Source organism: Metarhizium brunneum, chromosome 2, assembly GCF_013426205.1.
Source record: "Metarhizium brunneum chromosome 2, complete sequence".
Taxonomy (NCBI): domain Eukaryota; kingdom Fungi; phylum Ascomycota; class Sordariomycetes; order Hypocreales; family Clavicipitaceae; genus Metarhizium; species Metarhizium brunneum.
The window spans coordinates 7,371,569-7,391,726 of record NC_089423.1 but is presented as its reverse complement, the minus strand read 5'-3'; the positions used below and the strand labels follow the sequence as shown (position 1 = coordinate 7,391,726).

General features: G+C 12.9%; 1 protein-coding gene across 1 annotated transcript; it reads right to left on the bottom strand.

Moving 5' to 3' along the window:
- Nucleotides 1–11,918: 11,918 nt before the first annotated feature.
- Nucleotides 11,919–20,001, bottom strand: G6M90_00g051990 (uncharacterized protein; the record flags this gene model as incomplete). The annotated part of the gene is made up of 5 exons (XM_066130524.1): nucleotides 11,919–11,926; nucleotides 14,572–14,577; nucleotides 16,951–16,961; nucleotides 19,660–19,803; nucleotides 19,874–20,001. 5 exons carry the CDS (start codon nucleotides 19,999–20,001, stop codon nucleotides 11,919–11,921), a joined length of 297 nt encoding a protein of 98 aa, XP_065986586.1.
- Between the last annotated feature and the right edge of the window lie 157 nt (nucleotides 20,002–20,158).

The window sequence follows — 20,158 nt, the reverse complement described above, 5'->3', positions numbered from 1 at the left end:
TTAATAAACTTAATAAAATAACTAAAAAAATAAAAAAAAAAAAGAAATAAGAGGGAGAATTAAGAAGAATATTATAAAGCTAATTAATAAAAAGTAGCTTTATATTATAGTTTTCCCTCTTATTATAAAAGGCTTAATATAAAATATAATAATATATTTATAATTATAAATAAACTTATAAAGTATAAATACTTTTTATTATATAAGAAAATAAATAATATAAAAAAACTTATATATATATTTTTATAAATAATAATAAGTAATTATAAGTTATTAAAAAAAATTATATTAAATAAAAAAAATATATTTACTTTTAAGTTTTAATAAATACTTATAATATAACTTAAAATAAATTATAAGTTAAGTATTATATATTATTTATAAATAAATAAATAAATAAAAAAATTAAATTAAATACTTAAATAATATTTATAATATTATATTAATTATTAATAAAATAATTAAATTAAATAATTACTTATAATATAATTAGCTTATAATAATTTAATATTAGAATTAATAAAGTAAATACTAGCTTATATTAATTATAAATTTAATTTTAAAGTATTTTAAATATAATATAAAAAACTATAAGTAAAATAAATAATATTATAAGTAAATAAATTAAAAAAATTATATAAAAAAATATAATATAAATTAAAATTTATATAAAATAAAATAATATAATATTATAATTATAAAAAATTAAAAAAATTAATTTTTAAGAAAAAAAATATAATTTATTTATTTTAATAAAATATTAAAATAATATAATTAAATAATAAATTAAATTATAAAAAATTAAAATTATTTATTATTAAAAAATAAATATTAATAAATAATTATAAACTTTTATTATTAAAAACTATAAAAAATTATTTTATAATATATATTTTACTTTTTAAAAAAGTATTAAATAATATATTAATAAAAAAAAATATTAAAGTTTTAAATAATAAAAAATATAAAATAAAATAAATTTTAAATATAAAAATAAAAAATAAAATATATTAATATTTTATTAAGTAAAAAAATTATAAATATAAAAAAAATATATAAAAACTTATAAAATACCTAAAAAAATATTAATATTTATTAAGGTAATTTTATTAAAAAATATAAAAAGTATAAAAAAACCTAGATTTAAAAACTTTTTACTTAACTTAAAAGTAAACTAATTACTTTTTTTAAAAATATTTATTATACTTAAATTATTTATTACTTAATACTTATAAGTATTTAAAGTAAATAGAATTTTATTTTTAGTATTTAATTTTATTATATTATAATAAAATAATTCTAAACTTTTATTTTTAATATAATTTTAGATTTTTTATATTTAAGCTAATTAATTTATAGCTATAAAAAGCTAAAACTAAAAGTTAGCTAGCTATATATAAAGCTTTAATAGCTTATTATTTATTTTTTTTTTTTTAACTTTAGTTTTTTTTATTACTTTAATAAGTATATTACTAAGAAATATTATTAATAAAAGAATCCCTTTATAATAAAGGGGAAAACTATAATATAAAGCTACTTTTTATTAATTAGCTTTATAATATTTTTTTTAATTTTTCCTTTTATTTCTTTTTTTTTTTTTATTTTTTTAATTATTTTATTAAGTTTATTAACTTTTTTAATATTTTTAACTTTTAATAATATATTTTTTTTCTTATTAATATTTTTTATAATAATAGCTTTTTTATTATTTTTTTAAGCTTATTAGCTTTAATTCTTAAAATTATAATAAATAATTTATTTATATTAGGCTTATTACCTTTTTTAGTATTAATTATAATTATAATAAGATTATTAACTACTAACTAAGTTTAATATTAGTAAGTAAAAAGCTATAATACTTTAGGGAGTAATATAAAGCTAGAAACTTATAAGTAGCTATATTATTTATAAAGTAATTTATTTAAATTAGGTATATAAAGGTAAAATAAGGTAATTATAAGGAAAATAATAGGCTTTATAAAAGTTAAAACTTTATTAATTTATATTATATTAAATTACTTTAAGTTTTTTAGGGTATAACTTATATAATTATAAGTTATTATTATTATTATATATATTTTTAATATATAAAGTTATAAGCTTTTATTAGTATATAAAATTATAAATTATCTTTTAAGCTAGTAAATTTAATATATTATAATATATATATATAATATTTTTTTAATTATATATTACTATTTAATTAATTAAGTATAACTATTAATTATATTATTAGTAGGTCTTAGTAATTAACTAGCCTTTTTTTTATTTTTTTATTATAATTTAATTAATAAAAGAATATAAATAAAATAAAAGCTATAATAATATTTATAAGAAAAAGCTATTAAAATACTATTATATAGGTAATTATTGTTACAACCTAGTTACAAGCTGTAGCATAGGTTATAAGTTAAGCCGGCTATATAAGCTATAAGATAGTATAAGTATAGTAAGTAATAGATTAATAGTTAGAATAAGCTATTAATAAGGGAGAGTTTATTAATTATTTAATAAACTTTAAATAAACTAATAATATATATATAATTATAATTTATTAAAACTTTAATAAATAATAAGTAAATATTATAATATATAAAAACCCTTAAATTTACTTTATAAATAAATTTTAATTTCTTAGCTTTTAATATAAATTATTATATTAAATAAGCTTTACTTATAACTTTTTAACTTTAATTACTTAGTTATAATTTATAACCTATTATTAGTATAATACTTAATTATTTAAATTAATTACCTTAGTTATTTTATTAATATAAATTATAACTAGTTTATCTCTTAGAAATTTTAGCTATTATATATTAAAAGCTTTTATTTAAATAATTATTATATTACTTTAAGTAATATTTAATAATTATTAAAATAATACTTATAATATCTACCTTATTTAAGGTAATTATATTATTAATATCTTAGAAACCTTAAAGTTTTAAACCTTAAAACTTTATAATTAAACTTATATAATTATACTAATAGGTTAAGTAACTTAGCCTTAAACGCTAAATACTTATATTAAAATAAAAAAACTTAAAAGAGATTATTAAGCCTAAAATACTAAGACCTTATAATAGTAATTTAAGAATACTCTAAGAATTTTTAATCTAGCTTAAAATATATTATTAATTCTACTTAAATAAGTTAATTAATATATAAGTAAAAGTATTATATATTAAAGAATATATAATAAGTATTATACTTATATAATTTAAATTAATTATATAAAATTATCTTATTAATATAAAAAATAATTAAGAAAATAAAATAAAAAAAATATTTATTAATTATAAAGAATTTAAAAAAATAATTAAAAAAACATTTAAATTAATTAATAAAATAAGAATTATAATTATTTATATAAATTAACTTAAATAAAAAGGATTTATATTAGATTATATAGTATATTTTAGATAAGTTACTTTAATATTAAACTAGGAAAATAAGGTACTTATATTAGCTTTTTTTAAAGGACTAAAAAAAGAAATTAAGAATAAATTATATAAAAAAAATATATTAAATAACTTCTTAAATTATATAATAATAATAATTTAAATTAATAATAAATAATATTAATAATATATATAAAAGTAATAAAAAAATAAAAACTTAAAACCTTATAAAAAAAAGAGAATAATAAGTAAACTAAAAAAAAAAGTAAAAAAAACCTATTACTTATAATTATACTTTTAATTTTAGATAAATAAAGCTTAATATTATTAAAAAAAATAATAAAAAAAAAAAGAAATATTATAATTATAAAAAACTAAAATATTTTACTAATAAATATAAAAAACCTAAGAAAAAATAAAAGCTAGTATTAAAAAAAGATAAAAAATAGCTTAATATTATTAATTAATAAAAAAATAAAATTATTAAACTAAAAGTAAAATATAAAAACCTTAATTAAACCTTTTATTATAATAATAATTATTATATTTATATAAGTAATAAATAAGAAAAAAAATAGTTTTTAAAAGAACTAAAAAAATTAAAAAAAAAATTATAAATTTTATAAAGAATAAGCTATAAATAGCTAAATAATTAATATAAAAAAAACTAAATAAATAATTAATAAAAAAAAAACTTTTATAATAATAAAATAAAAAAATTTTATAAATTAAAATTATTAAAATATTTAAATAAAAACTTATATTAAGAAATTTTTAATTAAATATAATAATAAATAAAAGTAAGAAAAATTTAAAAAAAATAATAATATAAGAAAAAATAAAATATATAAATTTTTAACTTTTTTAATAAATTAAAAAATAAAATAAAAAAAATAAGTATTAATAATAATAATATAATTCTAGATATTTTAAAAGTATTTAAAAATAAATAAAATAAAAAAAAAGTATTAATAAAGCTAATAATTATATAAAAGTAAATTATATAATAATATTTTTTTATATTAATAAGAAAATATTTTATAATTTTTATTATTATAATAAATATTATTATAATATTAAAAAACCTAATATTATAATACTTAAAAAAAAAAAATAATTTTAAACTTTTATTAAAATATAAAAATTATATATAATTAATATAAAAATTATATATAATTAATATAAAAATTATATATAATTAATATAAAAATTATATATAATTAATATAAAAATTATATATAATTAATATAAAAATTATATATAATTAATATAAATATTATATATATTTATAATATATTAGATATATTTTATAATTAAGGTATAATTAAATATATTTTTAATTAAAATAAAAGAATATTTAATTAAAGTATTATATTTTAAATAAAAACTTTTAAAATAAAAAATAAAAATAATTAATAATAATTAAATAATAATTTTAAAACCTAATTTAAATATACTTATTAAATATTAAGTTTATATAAATTTTATAAATATATATAAATTAAATATATATTAATTATATATATATAAAAAATAAGTAATAATATTAATATATATATAAAAAAAAATTTTTAATATATAAAAAAAAGTTATTATTTAAGTTACTTTAATATAAAATAAAAGATTATATAATATACTTATTATTAAATTACTTAAAATATATAATAAATAAAGCTAAAAAAAATATAAGTAATAATATAAAATATTAATAATATATAAATAAATATAATAAATATTAAATATATTTAAATAAAAAAATCCTAAAAGAATTATAAAATTAATATATTATAATAAATAAAAATTAAATAAGTAATATTATAAATAAAAATTTAACTTTAAATATAATAAAAAATATATAATAAATTATAATAACTTAAAATATAAAAAGTATAAAAAAATAAAAAATTAAATTTATAATTACTTATATTAAATATTTAATAATAAGTTTTATTTTAAGTACTTATAAAATAAAATTAAACTTATAAAATAATATTAAGAAATAAAATAATAAATTATAAAAGAATTTATTTTAAAAAACTTAAAAAATAAAATATATTATTTATAAAAAAGCTATAAGCTAATATAAAAAAAAATATTAATAATTCTTAATATAATTTAAAATAAATAAAATAATAAAATAATATTAAATATTAAAATTATAAAATATTATATTTATATACTTATAAATAATAATATAATAAGTAATTATATTTTACTTAAAATTATTAATTATTATTAATTATTATAAAAATATAAAAAAGTATTATATAAGTTAATTAATATTAAAAAAAACTTTTTACTTATAATAATAAAATTATTAATTAAAAAATTAATTATTTTAAAGTATAAATTTAAAATTATTTAAAAGTAATTTAACTTAATATTATAAATATATTAGAATATAACTTAATATTAAAATATTTATAATTATAAAAAAATAACTTATTAATTAATTAAAAAATAAGCTAATTAAAGTAAAATAAAATTTTAGGTTAATAAAATTAATAAAATTTAAAAAAAAAAAAAAATTTTTATTATAACTTAACTTATAAATAAAGTTCTAAAAAAAAGAACTTTTAAGTAAATTATTTAAAAACTAATAATAATAAATAAATAATATAAAAATAATAAGTATAAAAAAAATAATTAAATTTATTATAATAACCTTAATAATATTATAAATTAAAATATAAATAATAATAAATAATAAAAAAATAAAAGCTAAAATCTAAAAAGTTATTATTATTTTAAGAAAAAACCTTATAAATATAAATAAAAAACTTAAAAAAAAAAAAAAAAAAATAATAAAAATAATAAAAGCTTAATAATAAAAAAAAAAAAACTTAAAAATATTTCTAAAAAATATTAAAAATATAAAAAATTATTATAAAAAAATTAAAAATTAAATTACTTAAATATAATTAATAAAATTATAAAATTAAATTAATAAATAAAAAGTTAATAATATTTTATAAAATTTATAACTTAAATATAAAAAAACTTAAAATATTATAAAAATATATTAATAAAATATTAATAAAAAGCTATATTAAAATATTAATATTAAAAGCTAAATACTTAATTATATTTATTTTAAAAAAAAATAAAAAATTATAATTAATAATAAATTATTAATAATTAAATATAATTATTATAAAAAATAAAATACTATTATTATTAATATTAGAATTATAAAACTAATTATATAATATAAATTAGTTTATTATAATAAACCTAAAAAAAGTATATAACTTAATTTAAATAAAAAAGAATTATAAATAAATAATAGCTTTTAAAATAAAATTTAAATTATTTAAATACTTAATAATATTAATAAGGCTTATTAATATATTAATAATATTTTAAAGAATAATTAATAATATATTATAAAAATATTTAAATAACTTTATAATAATATATTTTAATAATATATTAATCTTTTTAAAAACCCTAAAAAACTATAAAAAATATATATATATAATATTAAAAATATTATAAAATATTAAATTATTACTTAAATTAATAAAATATAAGTTTTATATATAAAAAGTAAACTTTTTAAAATATATAATATAATTAAATAAAATATAAATAAAAAAAATAAAAATTAAAGTAATAAAAAACTAACTAATATTAAAAAATATTAAAAATATATAAAGCTTTAAAAGCTTTATAAACTATTATAAAAAATTTATTAAAAGTTATAATAAAATTATAATACTTTTAAATAAATTTATTAAAAAAAATAAATAATAAAATTAAAATAATAAAATATAATATACTTTTAATAAAATTAAAAAACTTATTATATTTAAATTTATTTTAAGAATTTTTAACTTAAAAAAAAAATAAAATTAGAAATTAATTTATTAGATTTTATTTTAAAAGTATAAGTTAAATAAAAAAATAATAATAAAAAATTATATTTTATTATATTTTACTTAAAAAAACTTTATAAAATAAAACTTAATTACCTTATTTATAATAAAAAATTCCTAGTAATTATTAATACTTTTAAGAAATTTAAATATTATTTTATAAAAAATAAATATAAAGTTAAAGTATATATTAATTATAAAAATATTTTTTACTTTATAATAATATAATAATTAAATAAATAATAAATTTAATAAGCTAAATATTTTTTAAAATTTAATTATAAAATTATTTATTAAAAAAAATCTAAAAATAAATAAGTAAATATTTTAAGTTAAAAAAGTAATTATAATATAAAAGTACTTATAATAATAAAATAACTTTTTAAGATTAATATAAATAATAATTTTTAATAAAAATAATTAAATATTATATTAAAAGTATAAAATAAAAACTTAATATATAAGAAAATCTAATAATAAGTAAAAAAAAAAATTAGGTTTATAAATATATTAAAAAAATATTTTATAAAACCTAGAATTATTTTAAAGTATTATAAAAAAACCTAAATACCTTTAAAATTATAAAAAAAATATATTAAAAAAATATATAAATATTTAGTTTATAAATATTAAAAAATCTATAAAATATTAAATAAAATATAATAATAATATAATTTTTTAAGAATTAAAAAGATAATTAAAAAGATTATTAATAAATATATATAATATAAAAAAAATAAGGCTTTATAATATAAGCTATATAAAAAATTATAATTATTATTAATACTAATATAATTATAAGAATTAATAGCTTTTAATTATATTATAAAGCTATTAATATTAAAAAAACTAATAACTAATATAAAATATAATAGTATATTTATAATTATAAATAAACTTATAAAATATAAATACTTTTTATTATATAAAAAAGTAAATAATATAAAAAAACTTATATATATATTTTTATAAATAATAATAAATAATTATAAGCTATTAAAAAAAATTATATTAAATAAAAAAAGTATATTTACTTTTAAATTTTAATAAGTACTTATAATATAACTTAAAATAAATTATAAGTTAAGTATTATATATTATTTATAAATAAATAAATAAATAAAAAAATTAAACTAAATACTTAAATAATATTTATAATATTATATTAATTATTAATAGAATAATTAGGTTAAATAGTTATTTATAATATAATTAGCTTATAATAGCTTAATATTAGAATTAATAAAATAAATACTAGTTTATATTATAGACTTGAGCTGTAAGCTTAGGTCTAGGTAGGATTCTAGGCGGAGCCGGACCAGACCTAGTATAAATAAACTCTAGGCTAATATAAATAATTAGGTTTATATAAGACTTTAAGTAAAGCTAAACCAGACTTAATATAAATAAAACTTAGGCTAAAATAAGGTATATTAAGAGGAAAAAAAAGAAAATAAACCCTTTTTTTTTTTTTTTTTTAAGTTTATTTTTATTATTTAATAATATATATATATAATTATAAGTATAACTAGTCTTTTATAAAAAATAAACTTTATTATAAATAACCTTATAAAATAAATAACTAGTATAAAACTAGGCTTACTTATACCTAGAAATATTATATTAGCTAGTAGCTCTTAAAGTAATATTATAATACTTTAAGAAGTTATTATTATTTAGATATAAAAGCTTTATAAGCTTATTAAATAATATTTTCTTCTTAAAAATTAAATAATATAAGATTTTTTTATAATAATAATATTAGCTTATATTAGCTTTTAGGTAAAGTATAAACTAATCCTAATAAAAGCTTTATTTAATAATAATAAAATTATATTTATAGCTTAAAAAAGCTTAATATAATATAAGCTAGTTATAAACACGATATTTATAAGTAATAATTATAATTAATAGGCTTTTATTTTTTAGAACCTTTTAATTAAAGTTTAAGGCTAGATAGCTTTTTACTTTAAAAATAATAGAAGAGTTAGCTATAACCTAGCCGTGTTTTTAGGCTATTTAGCTATTATATATATTAACTTTTATAAAGAGAAAATAGTTTTTATTAAGCTTAATTAAATAAAATAATAATAAAATAAATTATTTATAGATTTTTTTATTTAATTTAAAAATAAAATTATACTTATTAAAAGCTTTAAATAAAAGAATTTTATTAAATTAATAAAATTAAAATAATTTTTTAATAAATATATATAAAAAAAAATTATTAATTAAAAAATATTATATTTTAAATATATTAAGATAATAGCTTATTTTTATAATATAGCTATAAATATTAAATTATTATAATTAAAAGAGAAATTTTATAATAAGTAAGGTAAATATAATATAAACTTTAAGGGGAAATAATATAATAATAAGAATATAATTATAATAAATATAGGTAAATTAGGGTTTTAAGCTAGGCCTAGAAAAGGTATAAGTTATAATTACCCTTAAAACTAATAAAAAAAATAAGCTTATTAGGTATTAATTAAAATAATTAATTAATAATATAAGAAAGAAAAATACTTATATTATAAATTTATAAGCTATTATATTTTAAAGTATATATTTCTTCTTATATAATACTTATAAGTATTTAATATAAAAAGAATAATAATAAAAAATTTTATCTTTAATATAAATAAAAATAAAAAGCTATTAAGAAATAAAATACCTTTATAATAAGTTTTTTATTAAGGGTATTATAATATAATAATAATTATAAACTAAAAAATATATTATATAAAAAATAAAAATTAAAAAAGATTAAATTAAAAATAAATATATTACCTTTCTTAGTTTTTATATTAATTAACTTCTTAAAATTTATAAATATTTAAGTAAATATAAGCTATAATTATTATATAATAATAAGTAAAAAATTTATATAATATATAAAACTAGACCTAGTTTTATTAGGTAAATAATAATATATATATATTATAATAGAGATAAAAAAGAAAAAGGTAATATAATAAAAGTTATATTTTTTAATTTTTTACTTAATATAATTTTAAGTAAATATAAATAGCTAGGAATTTCTAGTAATAATATATATAATACTAGGCCTTACACAGGATATTATACTAGAAATATTATAAATAATATAATATAATATAAGTATATAATTAACTAAAAGAAAAATTATAATTAATATTATAAATAACTTAATAATTTAAGGGTTAGGTAATTAAGGGATCTAAAAGCTTATAGTATTAATAATAGGGTTAATATTTACTAGTATTATCTAATAAGCCTAGAAAATAAAAGAGAAGTACTAGTTAATAGCTATAAGCTTATATAAAATAATATTAGTATTATATATATAAAAGGCTAACCTAGACTAATAATAAGAGAAGCTACCCTAGCCTTTTTATAACTTATAGAACTTTTAAGATCTTTTTAACTAAGAAAAGGTAAATAAGCTGCTTTTATATTAAGGCTAGCTAAACTATTATATATAATTAAGGTAGTATTTAAATAAGACTAACCTAGATTTATTATAAGCGCTACTTTATAATATATTATAAGAATATTTATTAAAAATTAAAAAGTAAATTATAAACCTAATAAATAAAGAATAAATCAAGGTAAGCTTTTTATTAGTTATAACTTTAGTATTATTAGCTAAAAAGCTAAGAAAAAAATAATAGTTTTATATAAATTATTATACTTTAAATAAGGTAATAAAATAGAATTATTATTTACTTTTACTTATTAAAAAAATATTATATTTCTTTTTTAAGGCTAAGTAATTTATAAAACTAGATATTTAATTAATATTTTATAAACTCTGGATTATACTAGGTAAAAAGCCTTTAATTATATTCTAGACCTAATTTAAGCTTTTTAAGTAGCTAGTTTACTTATTTAGGTTAATAAGTGCTTTTATAATATTTTAATAATATATTAATAATACTTTAAAAAAAACTTTAAGTAACTTTATTATAATATATTTTAATAATATTTTTATTTACTTAAAAGGCTTATAAAAAAACTATATATAAAAAGTATATAATATACTTATAAGGCTTTATATAGCTAAGTTATATTTTAATATAAAAAAGTATATATTTTATATTTAAAAAATTAAATACTTAAAGTTTATTATTTATATAAGTAAAAAAATTCGCTTTAATTTAAAAAAATTAAGGCTATATAAAGCTAAAAACCTTTAATATATAAAAGAAAAGTCTAAGAATTTTTAGGTTTTATTAATTTTTATTAGAATTTTATTTTAAATTTTTTTTTCTTATAAAATTACTTTTAAAGCTATTAAAAAAAAGTATATTTTTTTAATAATTAGCTAAGTATAATAAGGCTTTTAAGGTATTAAAAAAAGTGTTTATTTTTTACTTAGTTTTAAAATAATAAAACCTTATTAAGAAAATAATAATTAAAGTAAATTACTTAATTAATACTTTAAAGGGATACTTATTATAAGTTATTAATAAAGTGCTTTACTTAGTAGTATATTACTTTATAAAGCTAATAGCTTTAAAAAAAAACTATATAATTTATAATAAAAAGCTATTAATAATTATTTTTTATTTAAAATTATAATTAATAAAACTTTAAAGTATTATTAACTTATTTATAATTTTTATTAATTATAAAAACCTAGAATATTTTATAATACTAAAAAAAATATTAAAATATTAAATATAATAAGCTAAAATATTATTTTTATTTAATTTTTACCTTTAATATAAACCTAGCTTATAAGTATAATATTTAAATATACTTTTTAAATAAAACTAAAATAAAAACCTATTATTACTTTATTTTAATAATATTATATAACTTATAAATATATAGCTTTTATTACTTAATAACTAATTATAATATAAAAATAATTAAGAGAAAATAAGTAAAATAACCAGGCTTTTTTTAAAAAAGAAAATTTTTAATAACTTATATTTATAAAGCTTATAAAACTAAAATACCTTATATAATAAAGTAATAATATATTATATTAAGGTTATTTAAGAGAATACTTATAAGTTCTTTTAAAATATAAATACTTATAAGTAAATTATAAATTATACTTTTTTTATATATAATATATTATTATTTTAGGATTATACCTAGGTTTTAAAGTAAAAGCTACTTATAATAACCTTAATATAATATATATATAACTTTTTTTTAGTAGGTTATTCTAGGAAAAATATAACCTTTAAGCTGCTATAATAGGAGTATTATTAGGATAAAATATCCTAGAATATTATATAATTTATAAGAAACTATTATTATTATAATAAATATAAAAGCTACTAGCTTTAATAAAAACTATTATAACTTATACTAGTTATAAATTAATATTAATTATAAATTTTAATTAACTTTATAATAAACTTTTTAGCCTAGAAAAAAGGAGATATTAGGTACCTAATAATTATTATAAACCAGCTATTTAAATATATTTAGCTTAAAACTATAATATTAATAAAAGCTAAAATATATATAAAATACTTTAAATAATATTAATAAAGGTTTTATAAATTCTTTATATAAATTATTATAAATTAAAGATTAAACTAATTAAGTAAGTTTTAAATAATACTATATATACTAATAGGGATTATATAACTTCTTTTTATAGTATATTACTTTTAAATAAATAATAAAATAAAAAGGGTAAATTAAAAGGTATAAATAGTTTTATAAGTTATAATTAGCTTTAAATAATTTAATTAGACTAAATATCTAGTAGCTTATTAACTAAAATTAAATAATTATAACTTAATAATAATTAAAATAAGCTTAAATAAAGCTTTATATAAGTTTAATATACTTTTAATTTAAGAATCTTCTTGCTTATATAAGTTTATAATTTTAGCTAAAAGTAAAGTAATTATATTTATTAATTATTTATAAGAGAAAATTAACCTAGCTTAGGCTATTATAATATTTAATTAATAATAGTTCTAAGACTTAATAAATAAATAATAATAACTTATAAAAAGGTTTAAAAAAGAAAATACTATATAATTAAATTTATATAATATTAAAATAAATAAACTAAGTAAAAAACTAAACTAAGTTATAATAAAATATAAGGTTATAAAGGTATTATTATTATTAATTATTTAATTAAATATTCTAAAAAGTATTTACCTAGTATTTTATATAAATTTCTTAGAGTAAATAGCTTTTAATTTACTTTTAAGCTAGAAGCTTTTAGATTTTAAATTAAAACTAGAGCTAGTATAAATAAATAATAAAATAAATAGCTAAATAGCTATAAAATTTATAATAAAAAAAATCTTAGTAGCTAAAAATATACCTAAATAAAAATATAAATAAAATATATTAATAAAATAAAAAAGTTATATTTAATTAATATAAAAGCTATTAAAAAATATATAAGATATTAAGGTATTAGATTATTTTAAAACCTATTAAGGGGATATTTATTAGAATAATAGGTTTATACTAGCTTTAAGTTATATTTAAGCTGTAATATTATAAAATAAAAACCTAATAATTCTTGTATAAAAAAAAGCTTATAAGGGCAGAAAATATTATAGGGTCCGGTTTAAGGGTATAATAGGGCTATATAAAGCTATTTATTTTTCTTTTTAGAATTACTTAAACTAAAAAAAAAAAATAAAATAAAATAATATAATAAGCTATATACTTAGTAATATTAGGGCTAAGGTAAAAGTAATATAAGCTATATAAAAATTCTTATTATAAAAAAAAGGGGGAGGAATAATAAGCCTTATAAGCTTTATATTCTAGTTTAGCTTAAGCTTTTACTAAAAGTTATTAAAAAGTAATTAGATTATATATTTATTTATAAGTAAATTTTATAAGCTAATTAAAAATATATAGCTTAATTAATTTCTTTAACTTAAGAAGATTTTTTATTAATAAAAGTAAAGTAAATATTCTTAAAAAAATAATATTATATTAGTTAAAATAAAGGTAAAGTATAAGGGTAAATTATTACCCTAAAGTTTAAATAAATACTAATAAGGGAATAAGTATTATTATTAAGGGCTAAGTAAGGGCTAAACTAAAAGGGTAAGTTATAAAAGCCTAAAAATCTAGGGTATTAACACTTTATATTATAATAAAAGGCTAGAGTAGCTAGCTAAAATTAGGTATAAAAGCTAGCTAGGCTAAAGTAAAATAAAAAGTAAATAAGGTAAAATAAAAAGTAAGCTTAATAAGAGTATAATTAGATATATATAAGCTAAGAACTTTAATATAAAAAAATAGGTTAATAGGCTAAGTAGTTAAGGTAGCTAAGAGTATAATTAAGGTAATAAAACTAAAGCCTAAAAGATTATTAATAGCACAGTAAGATAAATTAATAATTAGGCTTATAAATTATAAAAACTTATAAGATAAATTAATAATAAAATAAGAAAGGTAATATATAATATATTAATAGCTAATAAATAAATTAAGGTTATTTAAAAATAACTTAAAGCTAAGGTAATAAAAAATATTTCTTATAAAAGCTAGAAGTAAAAAAGTAGCTAAAAAGTAAGTAATTTAAAACCTAAAAGTAAAATAATTAAATAAAGTATATATTAGAATGTATATATTAATACTAAGCTTAATAAAATAGCCGGCCTAAACTACCTAAAAGCAGTAAGTATTAGGAGTATAATACTAAAAGATTTTAGTATTAGGTAAAATACCTAGGGGTAATAGCAGGTAAAAACCAAAATAATTATAAGAAAAGTTAAGGTTATTATAGTTATAAAAATACTTAGAGTTATTCTTATTAATATTAAACTAATTATTACTTTTAATATTATTATAAAATATATTTTATTTTAAGACTAGGTTAATAATAAAAAAAGTATAAAAAGGGGTATAATAAGTAAAAGGAGATATAAATTAAAAAAGAGCTATATATAATTAATAAGTCTTTTAGGTAACTAGGCGCTATTAATAAATTAACTTATATTAGTTAGTAGTTATATAGTTTATAATAGTAGTTATACTGCTTTATTTATAGAAAAAATTAGCTAAAATAAGCTTATTAGCTTATAATAAGTTATTCTTATAATAATTAGAGGTTAAAGTAGTAGCTAAAATAATAGCCTGGTTAGTAGGCTGCTTATAAATATTAATAAAATAAACCGCCTTAGAATTTTAATAGGCGTGGTTTAATATAATATAGAACTTTTTTATTATAAAGGTAAATAAGGCTAAAAACTTAATATAATATGCTTTTTAATTAATAATAGGATTTTTTTAAAGGGCTATAGTTATAATATAGCTTTTATTAGCTTAAAGACGCTGAATTTTCTTCTATTATTAGCGTAGTTTTATATTCTTAGTAAAAATATATAATTCCTAATAATATTATTAGCAAGTATTATAATAGGCCTTATAGGTTATACTAGGGCCAGGTAAATATTATTCTTAACTTATAATAATAATTTATTAATAGTAAGAAATATAAAAATTAGTTATTTTATTATTATTTAAGAGTTTATTATTATTTAAGTTACTCTTAATAATATACTTATTAAGGTAATAATTATAGCCTAAAAAGTAGTTTAAGGGAGTTAAATTAAAAGTAATAATAGCTATAAATATTTTTTTATTTAAGAATAAAATAACTTAACAAAGAAATATTATAAATAAATAATAATAAAAGTATAAATAAAAAGTAATTAAGTAGTTTTAATTAAAATAATTAAAATAATAAGTTAATTAAAAGAAAAAAAAAAGTTATAAAAAAGAAAAATAAAATGTTTTTTTTTAAGGGATTATTTTATATTTTATTAAAAATTAAAATAAATAAAAATAAAGGATAAAGCGTATATATATTTAACTTTAAGGGGAAAAGTTATTTAATAATATAAGTAAGTAAGAAGGTATATTATAAACTTAAGCTATAAGCTTAGGTCTAGGTAAGATTCTAAGTAAAGCTAGACTAAACCTAGTATAAATAAATTCTAGGCTAGTATAAATAGTTAGGTTTATATAAAACCTTAAGTAAAGCTAGATTAGATTTAGTATAAATAAAATTTAGGCTAAAATAAAATATATTAAGAAGAAAAAGGAGAAAATAAACCCTTTTTTTTTCTTTTTTTTTTAAGTTTATTCTTATTATTTAATAATATATATATACAGCCGCAGGTATAGCTAGTCCCTTATAGTTTATACTAATTATAGATTTAACCCTAAAGTATTTTAAATATAGCGTAAAAAATTATAAGTAAAATAAGTAATATTATAAGTAAATAAACTAAAAAAATTATATAAAAAAATATAATATAAATTAGAATTTATATAAAATAAAATAATATAATATTATAATTATAAAAAATTAAAAAAATTAATTTTTAAGAAGGGAAATATAATTTACTTACTTTAATAAAATATTAAAATAATATAATTAAATAATAAATTAAATTATAAAAAATTAGAATTATTTATTATTAAAAAATAAATATTAATAAATAATTATAAATTTTTATTATTAAAAACTATAAAAAATTATTTTATAATATATATTTTACTTTTTAAAAAAATATTAAATAATATATTAATAAAAGAAAATACTAAAATTATAAATAAAATAAAGTATAAAGTAAAATAAATTTTAAATATAAAAATAAAAAATAAAATATATTAATATTTTATTAAATAAAAAAATTATAAAAATAAGAAAAATATATAAAAACTTATAAAATACCTAAAAAATTATTAGTATTTACTATAATAATATTATTAATAGCTTATAACTTAATATTAAGTAAAGTATTTTAGTTTAAAATATTAAAGGTATTTTAATTTTAAATATTTTAAATAGCCTTAAACTTTTATTATTAAATCTACTTTAATTTATATTTTTAAGCTTTTTTTTTTTTTTTTTTAATTTATATTCTTTATTTCCTTTAAAAAAGTAAAGTTATAATAAGCTATTTTTAGACTTTTTTTATATAAATAATAATATATATATTAAAAATATATTAAATAATTTAAAGCTTTATTTATTTTTAGCTAAGCTTTATAATACCTTTTAATTAATAGTTTTTTTATTAATTTTTTTTTTTTTAAGCTAATAAAATTTCTTAATAATATAATTTATTAAAATATATTAATAATATATATTATAATAAAAAAACCTTATATATATAATTTATTATAAAAGTATAAGAATTATTATAAAAATAACCTAAAAAATAATAAAAAGTATAATAATTAATACTTTTAATAACCTAATAAAAACTCTTCTTTTTAAAATAATAATTATAAGATAATACTTTAAAACCTTATTTATAAATAAAAGTAATAATTATAATATAATTAATAATAAAATAAAATCTTTTAGATTTCTTTATATAATTAGATATAATAAAAGAAAAATATTATAAGAAAGTAAAATACTTATAATTAATAAAAAAAAAGTAAATAAAATTATTTATAAAATAAGGCTTAGATTTTAAGAGTAAAACTATAAAAGAAGGGATATTATATTATAATCTAGTTATAAGCTATAATATAGGTTATAAATTAAGCTAGCTATATAAGTTATAAAATAGTATAAGTATAATAAGTAATAGATTAATAGTTAAAATAAGCTACTAATAAAAGAGAGTTTATTAATTATTTAATAAACTTTAAATAAACTAATAATATATATATAATTATAATTTATTAGAACTTTAATAAATAATAAGTAAATATTATAATATATAAAAACTCTTAAATTTATTTTATAAATAGATTTTAATTTCTTAGCTTTTAATATAAATTATTATATTAAATAAGCTTTACTTATAACTTTTTAACTTTAATTACTTAGTTATAATTTATAACTTATTATTAGTATAATACCTAACTACTTAGATTAATTACCTTAGTTATTTTACTAATATAAACTATAACTAGTTTATCCCTTAGGAACCTTAGCTGTTATAATTATATTATATATATTTATTATATTATAATTTCTTATTTATTATATAATAAAATTTATTATTTTTAAAATAATAAATATAAAGTATATTTATAAGGTAATTAAATAAATTTATAATATTAATAAAATTAATATATTTATAATTATTATTTTTCTTTATATTTAATTTTAGCTTAAAAATATAATTAGATATAATATTAATAAAATATTCTAAAAAATAAAAGAAAAAAGAAACTTATTAATAAAAGAAAAAGCTATAAAGCTATTTATAAAATAAAACTTAAGTTTTAAGAATAAAACTATAAAAAAGGGGATATTATATTATAATCTAGTTATATATAAAAAATAAGCTATAAGTTAGGCCGGCTATATAAGCTATAAAATAATATAGGTAAGGTAAATAATAAATTAATAATTAAAATAATTATTATATTTAAATTATAAAAAAAACCATGATTTATATAAGTAAAATTATAATTATAATAATAATCTAAAAAGAAATATTATAATAAAAAAAGTAATTTATTATAATATATAAAAACTTTTAATTTTACTTTATAAATAAACTTTAGCTTTTTAGCTTTTAATATAAATTATTATATTAAATAAGCTTTACTTATAACTTTTTAACTTTAATTACTTAATTATAATTTATAATTTATTACTAATATAATAACTAATTGCTTAGATTAACTGCCCTAATTATTCTATTAATATAAATTATAACTAGTTTATCCCTTAGGAACCTTAGCTGTTATAATTACAAGTTAAGTACGCTGGGTATTATAAGTTAGATATATTAGGTATTACAAGTCAGATATACTAGGTATTACAAGCAGAGTAGTTCCACGTGTAGTTTTTATAATTTTGTAATGTTTTGTGGTAGTATATCAACTATAACTACTACTTACTACACTAATAACAACGCAGGTATTGTCCGTATATTATAAATTTAAGATATTTGCCCTGCAAAGCTATAGCTGTTAGAGATTACATGGTTAGGGCCCCATAACAGCGCCCAAGAATAAGGCCTAATAAAAGGGGTATTAACAATAAAGGATATCGAAATTCCACAAATTGAATACATAGCCCGGTGGAAATCTTGGGTATAGCTGTTTTACTTATATATATATAACGGTTACTCGTCTTTATATTTAGGAAACTTATAACCTTTAACATACTATAAGTTTATAACAGTATTACCAAGTTAAGTTATTAAGCTCTAAGCCCTATAAAGCCCCCGTAACGCTTGGACTGATCGTAAAGCGCTTGAGTAATCAATTAATAAAGGCAGTTTTATCCCACAACTAAGGCCCGACAAGCTAGGCCCGTCTAGCAATTATCTTCTGGAAAATATACAAATATATTTCTATTTATGTAGCTGACAAATATTTCGAACATTCAATTTTTTTGCTAAAATAGCTCTACTTTCCGGAAGAAGCCAATTTAGTCATAGCTTGTTCCTTTCAACTGTTCAACATCCGATGCAACGGGCTGGCCCCAAGCCTGTCTCTCCTGCGCAAAACTCTCACTCTTCGGCTTTGGAACATGCTCAAAGATGCCCATCTTGAGGATAATGGAGTCAGGCACCAGATGGCTTTCACTTTTAATAGGGCTATAGTGGCAATCGATTAGCTCGAATTCTGAATTTGCCTTCTAGTTCGGGAAAAGTCAAAAATCCTTACTTGCAGCAGACTTTACAGAAATAGCGGTGAACTGGCTTGCCAGTCGAGGTGTCGTAATCTTCAAAGAGGTACAATTCACCAGAAATTGTAACCGTGGAGCGGTCAACAATAAGATTGGTAGCTCCCATGGCTAGGAAAATATATTAGATTGACAGACATTGCTTTCAAAGTATCAGTGGAAGACGCATACCTGTACCGCTTACTTTGCGGCAGTTGTAACAATGACAGATTTGACCATGTTGCTTCCCATCAAGCCAATTCTCCGAGACTTTAACTGCTACTGCT